The sequence below is a fragment of the Tripterygium wilfordii genome, chromosome 11 (assembly GCF_013401445.1).
Source record: "Tripterygium wilfordii isolate XIE 37 chromosome 11, ASM1340144v1, whole genome shotgun sequence".
In the NCBI taxonomy this organism is placed as follows: Eukaryota; Viridiplantae; Streptophyta; class Magnoliopsida; order Celastrales; family Celastraceae; genus Tripterygium; species Tripterygium wilfordii.
In genome coordinates, this window is record NC_052242.1 from 11,411,367 (window position 1) to 11,430,210 (window position 18,844).

Consider the following 18,844-nt stretch of genomic DNA (forward strand, 5'->3'; position numbering starts at 1 on the left):
AATAAGATAAAAATAATAGTTTCATATTATGGAGATAGTAATAAAAACTTGGATGATGCTGTAGTTGAATAAATATGCTGTAATTTTTGGAAAAATTGATATTTTTGTCGATAATGTAAAAAATCTTAAATGTAGGGTTGTTATGTAACGATTACCATTCATCGGTAAATTTACCGATGTTGAATTTTGATTACCGTTTTCATTATTGAAGTCATTGATAAATTTATTATATAGAAGAATCGATAATGGTATACCATTGTGACCTAATTTTCGATAACCAAAAGATCAATAACGGTACGGTAATAAGTATTTTACCGATACCATAATAGCCCTACTTAAAAGAGAATGATATGAATGCTTAATACATGAAAACCTCACCCCTATAGAAAAATCACCTCTTAAAAACATCAAAGGTTTGGCACGAAATAGCCTATCAACCGGGATAAGTAAGAGCACCCACAATGGTACCATGCTATTGGGGCCAACAAAATTTAAAATATTAATTGTGTGGCTCTACTTCTGCCATGTTAATTCAAACCTTTGCCCCCCACGTGATACTATTGTAGCCGGTTACGCTGCTAACCATTGCGTATCCCGCATGGTTATTCGTGTTGTATTTTTCGGACACTACTACCCTTGTTTATTTATCCCTAATTTCATTCTTTCTTCTGCAACCTTTGAGGAATTCCTTGAGATACTTCAAGATACTTTCGTGACTGTAGACATCATCTTTGCTGGGAGGAACAACAGGTTCTTGGGCTCGGCTTTTAACACTAATAGTGCTTTACCGACCTTGGAGTCTGCTCAACTATTTCCAACTCCACAACCTTCCCCTTTTTCAGAGTCGATTTCTTTCGATGGCCTTACTGTTGCTAATGCCATTAGCACATGGCCTTTGGAGGAGAACCTGCTATGTTCTTGGTACGATCGTTTGATTTTTGACGAAGAAACATAACATCTCTTCAAAGCAGTTGGAATTTTGAATCTTCTGGAGGTTTCTTTGCATACTCCAGTATACGACCCTGCTCTATTTCTGGTGGCCTTAGCTTTCTGGTCATCCAAATTTAATGTCATTGTTTTTGCTGTTGGTCCTATGACCATTACTCTGCGAGACCTGGGCACCCTTCTCCATATTGCTCCCTTGGGCGATTCCATCTTGGCCTTCACACATTTTGAGTCTGTTGAGTGGAACTGTAGGGTTTTTGTCACGCCCCTCTCTCCTAAGATACACCGAGGTGTATCTATACCACAGGGACGTGACCGGCAGGGGACACCCCATCCCCCGAACCAGATCCCCAATCTACAACTAAACCCAACAAACATAATAATAATAATAATAAAAATAATAACTACCATAAGACCCACAAAATATCCACCTGTATACGTATACAACAGTGGAATAATAAGATATATCTACCCGATATCAAACCGTATAAAATATACAAACACAATACAAAAGGTTCCCACACCCACTAAGAGTCAGCCCAAGGCTACACACCAGCTCACGCATCCCGCCGCTGACCGCCATCACCTACATCCAACTCACCTGAAAGGGGATAAAGAAGAGGGGTGAGCCACAAAGCTCAGTAGGGCGTAGAGAGGAAACGCCAATATCCATAAATAATAATGATAAATCCAGAAATGAAATGCATAGTATGCAATACAGGAAATATACATCCATCAGTAAGTCAACCAAATAGCACAATAGCCGATAAGGCTAAGCAACACTGGAACCACCCACACTGGTCTCCAGAAATCCATACACCAATCCAATCAAGTGAAATGGTAGCCGATAAGGCTATCCAACACTGTAATCACCACATCAATCTCCAACAATCCATCACACCCCTGGACCCACCCTAATCCCCGTAGGGTGTCTCCCAGTCCAGGTCTACACCGGAACTGGATGAGGATCGGGTATCCCGATAGCATAGCCTACACCAGAGGGCGTCCCCTGTGATGCACCCCATCTCAGACGGTCCACCGGTATATATCCGGTCTGTATATGTATATATATATCATCCATCAGAAATCCATATCTGATCATTTGGGCGCCTATATGGGCCCACAATCCACATCCACATCCACATCCATATCCACATCCACATCCATATCCACATCCAACACCTCCAATCACCTCACTCTTAGAAAACATACCAACAATGATATATATAACAGGGAATATAAATCAACATGCAAACAGGTCGTATTTCCACCCCCGGAAACCGACAAAACCATAATATCACCAGAGTCCGTAAAACCGGAACTCTAAAGTCACATGCAAGAGTAAGGAAACCCCTACCTGGAAATCAGAGTACTAAAACCAAGCACGCGTCCCAGACAACCCCTAACTCCAAAAGTTAACCCGCTCCGAATCTCAACCGTGACCACCGTCTACACCGAAAAACACGATATATGAAAATACTGTAAAAATACGATCGGTCAACTATGGTCAACGGCCAAATAGTAACGTTCAAAGTCAAAAGACAAATAGTAATCGGGTCAAATAGTACCGAACCGGGTCAAACCGTCGAATAGTACCCAGCCGAGTCAACTCGCCGGTCAACCGAGTCAACTCGGCCTGACTCGGTCAACTCGCCGGAAACTCATTTAACCCCATCGCCGGCGATCCGACCACCCAAACCTGCCAAATCTTATATCAAATTAAAGAACTCGATGAGATGAACTCATAAGTACATGAAACAAACCAAACCGTCGCCGGAATCGGCCGGATCGACCAAAAGAAATCCGAGTAAATCGGAACTTCAAACTCCGATATCTCCCAAACCACAACTCCGATCAACGTGATTCTAGTTGGGTTAGACTCATCTCGTCAATACGCTTCTTTTGACACCGGTGGTGTCGCTCACCGTCGTCGAACTCAGAAAATGAATAGTAACGAAAATGTAGGGGAGAGAGAAAAGGAAGAAGAGAAGAAAATGCGTAAGAATTTTTATTTTATTTTATTTTATTTTATTTTAAGTTTTCTTTTATAATAACTTTGACTTACCAAAAACACCCACCTGTCAAAAACACCCCTAACTAAATTGTTACAATTTGCTTCAAAATTCATAACAAATCAAATTTAAATCTGATTTAAGTAATTTTTACTCCAAAAATTTTCTTTTAAAATTCCCCATTTATTAAAATATTTATTCACACTTTAATTTTATTCTCTTCAAATACCGATTCACCAACACAGAGGTTCACTCCACCTCAACCACCACGATAAGATACTATGAATAGTGTAAAATTAGACCAGGATATGACAGTTTTTGAATTCTCTTCTTATACCAACTAGTTCTGAACAAACTCTCTTCATCTATTACTGGCTTTGTAAGTACATCCTTTGTCTTCCTACTTCTTAGTCTCCAACATGCCATTTTTCCTTGGCTGAGGACATTGCTAATGGTCATTGTTTTGACCTTGCTTCGTTCGTTCTAGCAACCTTATATAGAGGTTTGGCCATTCTAATGAATCAATTGTCTATCGGCCATGACTTAGTCGGGTCAGGCCCTCTTTGGCTCATTCAGCTCTGGCTGAAGGCCTATTTTCCTCGCTTTAACCTACCTTCCATCAATCTTTCATCGCATGATGTTTTTCTTCACTTCTTTACTTTGAATTCCTTACCACGCTTTCCTTTTGCTGGGCATGACTATCCTTCTTTCATTTTTCCTCCTTCTGGTCCTCCTTTTGAGAATCATGACTTAATCGTTTTAAGTTGGCACCACTTTTTGGTTATGCGTGAACTTTTCTATGATTTTTTGGACGATAGGAGGGGCGTGGAGATTTATTCTCCCAACTTTGTTGCTGGCCAATTTGGACTTGCTCAGGTTTGGTTTGTTCCATTATTTTACTGTCGTAATTTAAGTCCTGCTAATCACTTTCCTTGTCTGTCTATATCTGAACTCACTGCTGTTTCTTCTGAATTCAACATCCTTTTTTCTTCATTACCTGTGCTACCTACTTTGTCTAGTGTTTTTACTCCTCATTTTTTGTTTACAAATTCTTGGCCTAGAGTTTGGGAACTTTTATTCCCTCCAGTTATTGACCATCCTTGCTTTTCTTCTGAGCTTGGTGTTACCATCTCTATAACTCATGATCATGAACTGGCCAGATTATTATGGCTTTCGAGGAAGAGACTATGGCCAATAGATGATTCAACCAGCTTAGCTCGCCGCAAGGTATCCAACTCGTCCTTTATATTATTCACAGCTAATGTTCAACATGCATTTAATCGTTATTTGTATTCTTGCAGAAATTGAAGGCAGGCCATTCAACTTCTTCTTATGGTCCACAGGTAATATTACGCCTTTGCACTTTATTATTTTAGGAATAAATCTAACCTTTTATTTTTGGCAGGCCGATACTTCTCTGGCAGACCGTGCTTCGAGCTTGACATCTTCCCGGTCTAAGTTACACTTGAAGCTCCTGCCCTTCATCCAACTCAGGTTGAAGCTGTCAACTTAAAAGAAGTTCACGACGTAATATTCATGCTCGTCGCATATCTTGAGTTGAGTCTTGACTAGGCTTCTTTGCCAGAGAACTATGTGCACCTCAACTTAATAGAGACCGCCATGCCTCTTGCTACCACTCTTGATGCTCTTCCTTTGAGCACTCGTCTTTTGATTACTTATGGTGTGCAGGAGATTCGTGCCATTATTAAGCGACATCGTCAGTCTCCATCAGCTACAACACTTAGCGCTCAAAGATCAAGTCTATCCACTGCAATTAATACTAAACGAGAAATTATTTTGAAATTACTGGATACTATTGTTGTGAAGGAATCCACTCTGAAGCTACTTAAAGTTCAACATGTTAATGTTGATCATGACATTAAGAGGATCCAAAGCGAGAGGGATGATCTTCAACAGGAGCTGATTGAAGAACTAGAGGCCGTATCACAATTGACTGCAGAACTTTCTACTCTGAGCGAGGCTAGTACTTCGGCCGAACCAACTGTTGACAATGGCATGTTTTTTAGAGACTGGCAGAGGCTTCGTGCTGATATTTTGAACATTCAATAGTCTTTAGGCCATTACAATATCTATATTATATATATATATATATATATATATATATATTTTTTTTTGTAAGATGGACGTTTTCATCCTTTTCGTAGATGAAATCATTTCTTTTATGTTTACGATAAGTACCACTTTTCCTACATACTTATCTTCATATATTAATTGCATTTTTCTTTGGCTTTTCAATTTCCAATACCCACTTGCGCCACGTCTTTTACTCATAAATGCAATTTTATTTCTTCCTAACCTACCCCTTTGGGCCTCTATAAAATAGGTTTCTTGTTCTTTTAACTTATTATTCCCAAATCTTCTGAAAGACTTGGTAACTTGTATCGTGTGTATCCTCACAATGTCAGGATTCCTTCGACGTTGTCGGGTACACACAATATGAATTTGTCAGGCCTTATTGATGATATTCTGCAAGTTTCTTTGCTAACTGATCTGCATAGGCCACAGTTCAAGGAAGGGATCGCTTGGTTGGTCATTTAGCCTGCAACATTTTCCTGTTGGTTTACATGGGATATAGGTCTTAAATGTTTGAATGCTCCTGACTTTTAGACATTTACATCTATATACCAAGTGGGCTCATTAGGCTACAACCATTAAGTTTTAGTATCTTTAGCTTGTCGTTTCAAAGCCATTTTACATTCAATTGTTTGTTTTGTGTAAATATTTTGCGTAATTTCTTACTTATAGAGGGTCAATCCTTTCTTTGGCCTTGACATACTCTACTTTAAGTAATGATTTACGAAACGAGTTCGTTCTTTTATAAATTTTCGTGTTCCCATACTGACGGAACATATTTTTTCAAATATTTGTCGTTGATGGCATGAATGTGTGTTTCTCCATCTACGTCTTTCAAATGGTAAGCACCATTAGGTAATACAGATTCCACTTGGTATGGTCCTTCCCAATTGGGTGACCATTTCCCATATTTTGGGTCTTTGAAATCAATGGGTAACCGGGCTTTCCATACTAACTCTCCTGATTCAAAGGATTGCGCTACTACTGTCTTATTGTAACACTTGACTATTTTAGTCTTTGCACTTCAATCCTATTTAATGCATCTAACCTGACTTCGTCTAACTCTAATAAATTTTGCATCATGGCCTTAGTATAATCATCTTTGCTTAGTTCTGTAAAGCTACTCGCATTGATTGAACATTTATTTCCACGGGCAACACTACTTCCTGATCGTACACAATTGAGAAGGTGTAACACTAGTAGCTGAACGAGGACTCATTCTGTGTGCCCATAAAGCCTCGTACACCAATTGAAAAGGTGTAACCGCTAGTAACTGAACGAGGACTCATTCTGTGTGCCCATAAAGCCTCGTACACCAATTGAAAAGGTGTAACCGCTAGTAACTGAACGAGGACTCATTCTGTGTGCCCATAAAGCCTGTGCTAAAGTTTCATGCCACTGTTTGGCATTTTGTTCAACCATTTTTCTTCTAATATTTTTTAAGGCTTTATTGGACGATTTAGCTTGCCCATTGGATTGAGCGTAATAAGGAGTTGAATTAACCAACTGATTACCAAATTCTTCCAACAAACCCTTTACTCTTTCCCCATTCAGAGACGTGCTATGATCAACCATTATAGTTTGGGGAATTCCAAATCTATATATAATATGGTTTTTTATAAATTCGATCACAATCTCTTGGGTTATTTCTTTCAAGGGTATGGCCTCAACCCATTTTGTGAAAAAATCTATGGCCACAATAATGAATGTGTGGTGTTTGGAAGAAGGTGGGTATATTTTACCTATCAAATCTATTGCCCATCCTCTAAATGGTCATGGTTTGATGATGGATACCATCTCTTTGGCAGGTGCTCTTTGAATGCGTCCATGTCTTTGATAAGCCTGACAACCTTTGGCATATTGGGCACATATTTCCCCCATTTTCGGCCAAAAATACCCGTTCCTAATTATTAACTATCTCATTTTTACTCCAGCTTGATGGGCTCCACATATTCCTTCATGGACTTCAGCCACTATTATTTTGGCTTCTTGTAAACTAACACATTTCAGTAAGACTCCGTCTGGACGCTTTTTGTATAACACATCTTCTATTAATAAGAAATTCAAAGCTTTCAGATTTGTTTTCCTACCCATCATTATGCTTGGGTTATTTAAGAATGTAACTATCTCTATTCTCCTATCTATTTGTATTGACATTCTATGCTTAGAATTTTCGCCCTATTCCTTTTTAAAGCCAAGTTAATTTGACCGAATTTAGTAACATCATGGGTTAGCATACTAACTTCCTTGAATCTTGACGCTATTTATGCTAAATCATTTGTCATATCGTTATACATTCTTGGGATGAACTGTACTTCAGTTTGGTCAAATTCATCCAATAGGTTTTGTACCATTTCGTGCAACGCAAGCAACGAGTGACTTTGGCACTTAAAACCTCCTGTATCTGGCAAACAACAAGTTGTGAATCTCCCTTAATTTTTATATTCTTAACACCCATTTCTATTAAGATTTCCAAGCCGATAATTAATGCTTTGTATTCGGCCTGGTTATTTGCACATACTTCGTCCAATGTGAAGCAAAATCGGTATATTTGACCTACTGGTGTTACAATAACAATTCCTGCTCCTGCTCCTTTTGACATTTTTGACCCGTCAAATTACAGAATCCACAGGTTAACATTCACCATATACAAATCTTGTTCCAATTCTTTGGTAGTAGTTAAACATGGATGCTCGGCCAAGAAATCGGCAAAAGCTTGATTTTTTACTGCTTTTTGAGGTATGTATTGAATGTCAAATTCAGATAGGGCTAACGCCCAGTACCCTACCCTTTGAAGTTTGATTGGGCGAGAAAACATGTACTTTATTAAATTCACTTTAGAAATTAAGTACACAGTCACAGGCCTTATATAAGCCCTTAATTTCGTACATGTGAAAAATAAAGCCAAACATAATTTCTCCAGTGGAGAATAATTACATTCATATTTGAGTAACTGTCTACTCAAGTAATAAATGGCTCTTTCCTCACCCTGAGCATTGTCTTGTGCGAGCATTCTTGCTACGGATTGATCATAAACTGATATGTACAGCTTTAATGATTTCCCTTATGCAGGTGAGACCATGACTGGTGGTTGTGATCAATAGTCTTTTAGGATTTCAAAAGCCTTTTGATGATCTTCATTCCAGAAGAATTCATCTTGACTTTTCAGCTTTAATAAAGGGGAGAATAGTTTTGTTCGTCCTGCGCAATTAGAAATAAACCATCTTAGGAAATTCACATACCTTAGAAATCATTGTAACTCTTTCTTGTTGCTGGGTGGTTGAGCTTCAAGTAAGGCTTTTGATTTATTTCGGTCTATTTCGATTCCTCTTTGATGCACGAGGAATCCTAGCCCGATGCTTACACCAAATGTGCATTTGAGCGGATTCAATTTTAACTTATAAGTTTTCATCCGTTCAAATAGTCCCTGCAACTGGCCAAAATGGTCATCAACTTTGACCAATTTGGCCACTGTGTCATCTACATATACTTCCATGTGCTGGCCAATCATATCGTGGAAAATTAGGTTCATGGCCCTTTGGTATGTGGCCCCAATATTTTTTAAACCAAATGGCATAACTACCCATTCAAAACACCCTAATGATCCTGGGCATCTAAAGGCAGTTTTATGCACATCATTTTCATCAATGAAAATTTGGTTATACCCAAAGTATAAGAATCTACTGTGGGCACAGGATATTCATCTTTGGGTGTGGCCAAATTAAGATTTATAAAATCTATGCATACTCTTAATTTCCCATTCTTTTTCATCACAGGCACAATATTAGACAACCATTCTACACATCTTGCAGTTATAATAAATATGGCCTTTAATAATCGTTCAATTTCTTTCTTTATTTCTGGGATTATGTTAGGGGCAAATCTTCTAAGAGGTTGTTTGTGAGGTTTGAAATTCGGCCTGGTTGGTAACTTATGCTCTACCAATTGTCTGTCTAACCCCAGCATTTCATCATATTCCCAAGCAAAACAATCAATATACTCTTTAAGGAAAGCAATACGTTTAACGCTGACCTCTGTGCCGAGCAGTTTATTGACGAAAGTTGGTCGATGTTCTCGTCCTTGTCCAAGCTCCACTTCCATCAACGGGTCTAGGGCTTTGGCGAATCCTTGTTTCTCTGCCTCATCCATGATACCCCCCAAATTTATCTCATCCATAACACTGCCTTCCTTCAAGCAATCTATTTCGTATAAGTTTATGAGTTGGTCTTCCATTTGATGAGCCATGATCCTGGCTCTGAAATCTTGCATGGCAAGCTTATTTTCTTGTTCATCTCGTATTTCTCCTTCATATTCCTAGTGATAAGCCATTAGTCTGGCTTTGGTGGCCGTTACTGAGGCCTGTTTTGCTGTTAGGTTGCTTATCATTGAAAAATATTTCCAGTCTGTGAGCCATTGGTTGGCCCTTCAAAACGCCACTAAATTTGGCCTCATTGAATTGAGTAAATCAGTCAATTGTTCCACTGAGTAATATTCGTTTATAGTCGTTACTATAAAATTTTCCCCATCTTGGGTCAATGTAATAGGCCCGTAGTTTCCGTCATACATGTGATATTCAGCCAAGTTTGCTTCAGCTGTAAAGGGCTTGTTGTCTGCTTGGACCACTTTGGCTTCGTCCTTCTGGTTCCAAAAGATCAGGCACTGATGCAATGATAATGGAATACATCTACTACCATGTATCCAATCTCTTCCTACTAATATATTATAGTTGGTTGGTCCATCAATGACAAAGAAAACCATCGTCCTAGTTGCGTTTCCGATAGTAATATTCAACAGCACTACCCCTTTGGCCGACGAAGCTCCCACATTAAAGCTAGTTAACACTACTTCGGTCGGAATTAGTGTCACGCCCCTCTCTCCTATGGTATACCGAAGTGTACCTAAACCCATAAGAACGTGACCGGCAGGGGACCCCATCCCCCGAACCAACCCTTAATCCAATATGCCTAAATCAATATATAAAGTATATAAAATAGTAACAACTCCTGAAATATATCATGGGCATAGTCTCTCCAGAATACCACATATATACACCTATCGAAAACATCGGAGTATCTATACAACAGCGGAAATAAGAAGACTTATCTACCCGAGATCAGACTGAGTAAATAAGTAACATATATACAAATACAAAACCCCAAATCCTCAAAACTTGCTAAAGAAACAGCTCGAGGCTACACACCAGCTCATGCGTTCTGCCGCTGACCAGCATCACCTACATCCAACTCACCTGAAAGGGAAACAAGAAGAGGGGTGAGCGAAGAAGCTCAGTAGGGCATAGAAAGGGAACACCGATATCAAAAAAAATAAGAAATCCAGGAATATGACGCATAATATGCAGCACAATAAATATACAATCATTGACAATTCAACCAAGTAATATGGTAGCCGATAAGGCTATACAGCACCGTAACCACAAACACTAGTCTCCGGTAATCCATAATCCATAATCCACCCCTGGACCCACCCTAATCCCCGTAGGGTGTCTCCCAGTCCAGGTCCACACCGAAACTGGATGAGGATCGGATATCCCGATAGCATAGCCTACACCAGAGAGCGTCCCCTGTGATGCACCTCACCTCAGACGGTCTACAGGTACGTACCCAATTTATTGTATAATCCATCATAATCCAATACATTGGGCTCCTATATGGGCCCCACAGTGTACTTCAACCACCTCCAATCACCCCACTCCCAAAGACGCACCAACAATGATAATCAACATAAAATACATATAAATCATACAAACAGGTCGTATTTCCACCCCCGGAAACCGACAGATTCATAATATAATAAGAGTCTGTGAAACCGGAACTCTAGAATCACACGCAAGATACATAGAAAACCCCTACCTAGAAATCAGGATGCAAATATCAATCACGCGTTCCTGATTAACCCCTGACCCCGAAAGTCAACCCGCTCCGAATCTCAACCGGGATCACCGTCTACACCGAAAAACACGATATAAAAAAATACAGTTAAAATACGTTCGGTCAACTATGATCAACGGTCAACGGGCAAACCGGATCAAATGGGTCAAAACCGGGTCAAACCTGGTTAAACCTGGTCAAATGGGTCAAACTGGGTTAACCAGGTGAAATGGGTCAAAATCGGATTAAACCGGGTCAAATGGGTCAAACCGGGTCAAATTGGGTTGAACCGGTCAACACATCAGTCAACCGAGTCAACTCGGCCGAAACCCATTCAACGTCACCGCCGGCGATCCGGCCACCCAACCCTGCCAAATCTTATATCAAATTGAAGAGCTCGATGAAATGAACTCATAGGTACCTGAATCAAGCCAAACCGTCGCCGGAATCGGCCGGATCAACCAAAGAAAGTTCACGGTGGCCGGAACTTCAATCTCAGATTTCTCCCAAATCGGAGCTCCGATCGACGTGATTCAAGTTGGGTTACACTCGTCTCGTCCGTACGCTTCTTTTGATACCAGCCTTGACCGTCACCGTCGCCGGAATCATGAAATCACAGTTGAACCCGTTTTAGAGAGAGAAAGATGGGAGAGAGAGAGAAAATCGTGAGAGAAGAGGGTATTTTTTTATTTTTTTTAATTTTTCTTTTATACAATATTTTACTTTCAAAAACACCCATCTTTCAAAAACACCCCTAACTAAAATGTTCAAATTAACTTCAAAAATTTATAATAAATCCAATTTAAATCCGATTCGAGTAATTCTTGCGCCAATAATTTTCTTTTTAAATCTCCCATTTATTAAAAATATTTTCATAGTTTTATCTTGATTTAATTTTTATTCTCCCTAAATCCCGATTCACGATTACCGAGGTTCACTCCACCTCGATCAACGTGTCAAAATACCATAAATAATGTATAATCGGGTCAGGATATTACAATTAGGTTGACCTCTGACTTCGCAAACTTCTTAAGCATGCGATATGGGATGGCATTGATGGTGACCCCGTTATCCACCATTACCCTAGTTACTAGAACTCCATTGACCGTAGCTCGTACATAAAGAGGGCGTAGGTGTTTGGTCAATTTCCTAGGTGGTTTGCTAAGTCTCATTAATTTCTATACCAGTCTCTTCTTCTTGATTCTCAGTAGTGTTTTTCGTAGTTTCAATAACTGCCCCACTATCTGTTCCTGAGTGATCCAACCTACCACTAACTTCAGAACGAACACAACCATACTTCTTCCCCATCATTTGGACATAATTCCTCTGATATCTTCGCTATTAAATGCGTGCCATCTCATCAAAGGGATTGACTTTCATGTCTAAGTGTTGTAGGAATACCATGCGTCGACCTTATGAAGTTGAGGCCGGAAAGTCTTGACGTTCTACACGAAGTTCAAATGCTTTCCATAGAATCTTGGTGAATAGCTTTTTGGATGCCACATGGGTGGTTGTCTCCTTGGCACAAAAATTTCTTCTTGCATCATCCTTGACTGCCAATTGACTGGTTGCCTGCTTTTTTCATAATCTTATTCACGTAGCATTTCATCGTTCAACTTCTGAATTAATCTTATGCTGTTGCGGCATCTTATGCATAAATCTTCTACCTTGTTAGGATCGTATGTGGTCTTTCCTTTAGCTTCGATCCTGTCTGAAACGCTGGGACGTGTCTCATCCATTTCCTCGTCTAATACTAACTTGAACTTCGGTAGACTCAATTTGGTCAAATCAGGTGTGACCATGTTTATCCAAGTTGTCTTTAGGAAGGAGTCTTCGTCTACCTTCATTTTCCCTTTGTCGAACACAATTCGTCCAGACTCAATGACATCCTGTAAGAGATTACAAAAAACCAAACAACTGTTAGTAGTGTGGGACCATGCATTATGCCATTTGCAATATCGCTTCCAGCGAATTTGTTCAGGATTGGGGAGCTTATGTTTATCGCTCAATTTAATCTGTTTATCTTTGTACACCTGGTCGAATATCTTGTCAGTTTTTGACAAGGCAAAAGAAAACGTTCTATTTTTCTTTTCTTTTCTTTTGGCGCTTCTTCTTTATCTACATCTTCTTTCTTAATTAAAGCTTTACAGATGTAAGTCTTTCCTTGTACTAATTCGGCCACACATACATCGGCCTGAGCCTTCTCATATTCTAAGTTGTCTTTTACATCTACCTCATTCATTTCATAATTTTGGTCCTTATAATAGGTCCCTCTACTTCAATTTTTCATTTGCTCTTCGTCTCTTAGCAATTGCTCATATTTAGTCACATTCGTGCAAAATTGAAAAAGATCGGGGAACTCTCGATCTTGGAATTTCTTTTTCAAATCAAAGTTCAAGCAACTCTGCGTGATCTTAACGAATTCTCTCTCGGGCAAGGGGACGAAACATTTGGATCTAGCTGTCTTAAACCTTTGTAAAAAGGCCTCGACCCATTCTCCTAGCGGTTGTCTAAGGTTAGCTAAATCTACCAATGTGACTTCTGATTCTGCCCTATAAAACTGAGTGTGGAATAATTGTTCCATCTACAACCAATTTTAGACCGAATTCGCAGGCAGATTTATATACCAAGAAAATGCAGCACCTAATAGTGAGCTATGAAACATTCTAAGTTTATGTTAATCATTTACTTCGCCACATTGCAATGTAAATCGTCTTACATGTTCTATTGTAGAAACCTCCTTCGATCCATTATAGAGGGTAAACTCATGTATTTTGAAACCCTTGGGAAAAGGATATGCTTGATATGCTTGGTCGATCCAATCAGGATATAGTTTCCTACATGTAGGCCTAAGGGTGGGCCTCAATCCTAGGTCGATCTGTTCCTGTAGAATTTCAGTTACTTGTTCCCTAATATTATCTTGAGGGCAAGGGATACCTACGGGTGAAACTAATGGTATGCCTTGATTTTGATTTCCTACATTAATAGGACGAATGTTTGTATCATTAAAACCTTGGCCATTGTTAGCTTGACCAAACCCTTGACTATACCCCTGGCCAGTGTTATTTAAGCCATAATTATTTTGGTCAAAATTCTGACCATAATTGTTTTGACCGATCCCAGGACCATAATTACATTGATCGTAGTGATTTTGACCGATTCCTTGACCATAGTAATTCTGACCAAGACTCTGGCCATAATTATTCTGACCGAGATTTTGACCATAGCTATTTTGGTCGAACCCCTGGCTATAATTGTTTTGACTTTGATTATTATTATTTCTAAAATTTTGGCCATTTGTGTTTTGGCTATTTCCATTTTGGCCAGCTATATTTTGCCCTTCTCTAGCTTGGTCAATTCGATCAACTCCAACAAGGCTACCTCCAACTTGCCCAATCTGACTAGTAAGACCCTGATTGCCTATATTTTGCTCTACTGCACTTTGGCTGGCTCCTATCTAATTATTCATATCGTGATCATTCCTAGGTAAGCCAGGGGCTTTTATATTTTGACCTATGTTACTAGCATTTTGGCCTATAGTAACCTGGTTACTAGTTTGGCCATGTTCGAATATAGACCCTATTGTTCTTAATGGTAAAGAGCCTATAGGCGCATCTATTCCTTTGTGTTGATAACTTACGGGTAAATTCTGGGCAAATTTATCGAACACATTCACCAGTTTAGGCACTCCGTCATTTAATCTATTTAAATGTTTGGCTAAATCTTCGAGATGCACATTATTACTACGCATAATTCTATCAACATTGTGCACATTTTGGGTATGTACTTGTTCAACCACATCATTGGTTGTATCATTGAGGAGGCAGCGTATCACTCCTAGATTGAGTACTTGCATGTTGTCATATCGGCTCTCCCCAGTTTCTCTGGCATTACTAGCAGCTTCGTTGCTTGATTTCGGAGGCATCTCTTGGTTCTTACACCAATTGTCCAATCGGGTGTGCCAATATGTTTACAACGAAATTTGAGTGTTGCGAACAAATAAGATCAAACGATGTGTGTAGAAACAAATCTCTTGGAACAAAGTCCCAAAAAGGGGCACAAAAATGAGAAAGAGATTGGCCTCCAAGGGGCACAAACACACGAGTAAGGAAATAAAAAGAAAAAGGAATTCTATTAAAAGCTGTGAAAGGAAAATTACATGCTTGATTTGAGTCGTTGAATGATCAGACCTTGAACAATGTAAAATCGATCTAGGCTTACGTAGATGTTCTACAAAACTGTCAACATTGATATTTATAGTTGGATCCGTTGGACTTTTGCCACATGTCCCATGTTCCCATCAATTGTGGAGTAGTGTGGAGTAACAGCTTTATCTCTGCCTTACATGCATCTCCCACATCCTGTCATTACTGGGTTTCTTTAATCAGTTACTTCTATATGACCCACGTTCTCTCACATATATGGTATTTGAATAATTGCTCTAGCGCGTTTCGGCCACTACGAAATTAACTGGCCAATCTGTCTTGCTCAGGACTCTTCGTTCGTTGAGGCTTGGCCATCAACTTATCGTTCAGATTTGGCCGTTTTTCCAGGTTGCTCCATAATTTCAACAATATCCTTGTCACCTTTGGTTGCTTTTGGGATAGTCAAATAGAGCGACTGCTATCAGGGATTGAGAAAATTATTGTTTTGTGAGAGAGAATAGCAAGATGATTTACACATTGTTTTTTAGGTTTTACAAAATTCAAATTTAGCCCCTCAATTTTTCAAAAATCACCTTTTAATCTCATCAAATTTAATGTGGTTTAAGTCTTAAGTCTTATTTTAGTTTTTTCAAATTGCAGCTTAGATTTAGTTGTACCATGAAAAATCAAGATCTCACATAACTAGTAAGGAGAGGTGGGTTGTTATATGCTAAGAGTGAACAACTTTCAATCACAAGAAACTCTCTCTCTTTTTCCGGTGTGTAGCTGTGTTGCCTCAAAACCTTCTACTAATTTTCTCTCAATCTCTTTTCCTTCTCTCTTTCTTGTTTCTCTCCTCCTACGGCTGCCTCCTTTCACCCTTTTTTTTTGTTTTGCTTCACCAAAAGCCAAAGCCCCCCTCTCTCTTCTCTCTCACGCCTCCTCTTTTCCTTCCTCTCTCAATTGTGTGTCTCTCCTCCCCCTTAGCTCCATTATATAATGCCGTACCACCTCACACAAAAACCCTATTTCTACTCTTTTACCAAAAAGTCCCCTTAAACCTTATTTTCTTCCTCTTTAGAAACCCTAAGAAAATTACCCCTTTTTGTATTTTTCATTCCTTTTGCAAAACCCTAAAAAATTGTCACCTTTTCCTTTTTAAGGTTTTATTTCCCAAAATCTTTTAATTTCCTTATTTTGTAGATAATTTCCAGGGTTTGGTTTTATTGGGCTAATATTTGGGTGTTTGTGGGCTTAAGGATCCAAGAAACAAACTTTGAATATCCCTGGGCTTGTGGGTCAAGGAAATGAGTTTTTGCAGGCTTGTAGGTCCAAAAGTGGCTTTTTGAATTTTTGTGAACTTGCGCTCTCAAGAACGGCCTTTTACATTTTTTTGTGTTTTTCTATTTTTTATTTTTTTTTTGGGCTGAACGAAAACCGGTTACTACAGTGGCCAAATTAAGATTTCTGAAGTCTATGCATACTCTTAATTTCCCATTATTTTTCATCACAGGCACAATATTAGACAACCATCCTACATATCTTGCAGTTGTAATAAATTTAGCCTTTAATAATCGTTCAATTTCTTTCTTTATTTATGGGATTACGTTATGGGCAAATCTTCTAGGAGGTTGTTTGTGAGGTTTGAAATTCGGCTTGGTTGGTAACTTATGCTCTACCAACTGTCTGTCTAGCACGGGCATTTCATCATATTCCCAAGCAAAACAATCAATATACTCTTTAAGTAAAGCAATAAGTTTAACTCTGACCTCTGTGCCGAGTAGTTTGCTGACGAAAGTTAGCCGATGTTCTCCTCCTTGTCCAATCTCCGCTTCCATCAGCGAGTCTTGGGCTTTCGCGAATCCTTGTTTCTCTGCCTTATCCATGGTACCCCCCAAATTTATCTCATCCATAACACTGCCTTTTTTCAAGCAATCTATTTCGCATAAGTTTGCGAGTTGGTCTTCCATTTGATGAGCCATGAACCTGGCTCTGACCGTAGCTCATACATAAAAAGGGCGTAGGTGTTTGGTCAATTTCCTGGGTGGTTTGCTAAGTACCACTTTTTTAGCCTCATTAATTTCTATTTTCCCCTCTTCTTCTACAAGCATTTTGTTTTCCATTCCAATCTCCATGATGTCCAAAGATTTTGGGTGAGCGGGTTCTTCTTTGGTTTCTCCCCATCCCGTAGGCTCTGATTGGCTAGTTGATGCTGCATTCTTCCTTGCACTAGCCCTTGGCATCCGCCTTGTGACTTTGGGTGTTCCATACAGAACGAGGAACACCCAAAGTAATGTCATGTGTCTTCCTTATGTAGATGAGGCCGAAAAGTCCTGACGTTCTGCACGAAGTTCGAATGCTCTCCATCGAATCTTGGTGAATAGCTTCTTGGATGTCACATGGTTGGTTGTCTCCTTGGCATAAAAATTTCTTCTTGCATCACCCGTGTGTTAATATTATAATTTTACTTATTTTTATTCTGATTAACATGAATAAGGTATATTATTATTTATATATAAAAAGCTAATTATAGATTGATATGAAAAGAATAAACATTCTATTCATAAAAGATTTTTAATAACAATAATACATTGATGTATGACATGATTGATAGAGAAAATCTTCTAACTAAATAAAAAATGTCCACTTAGTTATTATATATAAATATATACACAGACGTACATATAGCATGTAGATTGAAAAAAAAAACAAAAGGTTTGCACTTTTACATATATATATATATATATTTATATTTATTTATATATATATATTTATATTTATATATATATATAGTCAAAGTAAGTTTATAAAGTCAAATTTAGTAACTATTTTATTGATTTTATTAATTTTATATAGTCAAAATATGTTTGTGAATTCAAATTGTATCTCACATAATAAGGTAAATAGTTAAATTGAATTTTTTTTTAATTTGATTGATATATCTGTGCATGTATTTCATCCAATAAAGTATCTAAAATTATTTATTATTTTGTCTCATATAGATGTATATGCCTCTTATATATAGAGCAAAGCAAACTCCTTTCAAATTACATACTTGAAATCATAAAGTGACCAAATTCATTGCCACTATATTTGTTCTCGTCATTTTGTTGGCTGCACTTGGTAAGTGAGATAACTCTTTTTTTTTGTAATATATAGTGAATTACATTATCTAATAAATCTTTAAAATAATTTAGCTTGTTAAATTTTTATTGATAAGTATTATTTTTTTCCTACAATCAATCACTATATGTGTGAATTTATTTTTCTAACTTTGTGATACGCATTTATAAATTTTGCAGACAAAAAAGTAATATCCGCGACCAAAGAAAAACATGCGATTTGGCTTTACAACAACTACGACACTTGCGTCAGCAAGTGCAAAACTGAATGTAACCAAAAATACAGTGGCGAAAGCTCTTGTGGATATAATAAATCGCCCTTTGTTGATTGCTTATGTATATATAAAGTTTGATATTGGAAAAAATTCCATATATGTCACACCCCTCTCTCCTAATGTATATCGAAGTGTACCTATACTCACAAGGATGTGACCGGTAGGGGACACCCCATCCCCCGAACCAATTCCCAAACCAATAACTAAACCCAATAAACAGATATAATATTATCAATCATAATAACTCCTGAAACACGATATGAAGCAGTCTTGTATCCAAAGTACCATATATACAACCACCTAAACCACCGAAGCACATATCTAACAGCAGAATAGTAAAAGTATCTATCCAATGCCAAACCG

The 18,844-nt window shown here is 38.5% G+C and overlaps 1 protein-coding gene across 1 annotated transcript; it reads right to left on the reverse strand.

Moving 5' to 3' along the window:
- Positions 1-6,056: 6,056 nt before the first annotated feature.
- Positions 6,057-6,626, reverse strand: LOC120008799. Its single transcript, XM_038859168.1, has 2 exons — positions 6,326-6,626; positions 6,057-6,217 (listed from the first exon to the last, which is right to left on the reverse strand). The coding sequence occupies exons 1-2, from the start codon at positions 6,624-6,626 to the stop codon at positions 6,057-6,059; spliced, it is 462 nt and encodes a 153-aa protein (XP_038715096.1).
- Between the last annotated feature and the right edge of the window lie 12,218 nt (positions 6,627-18,844).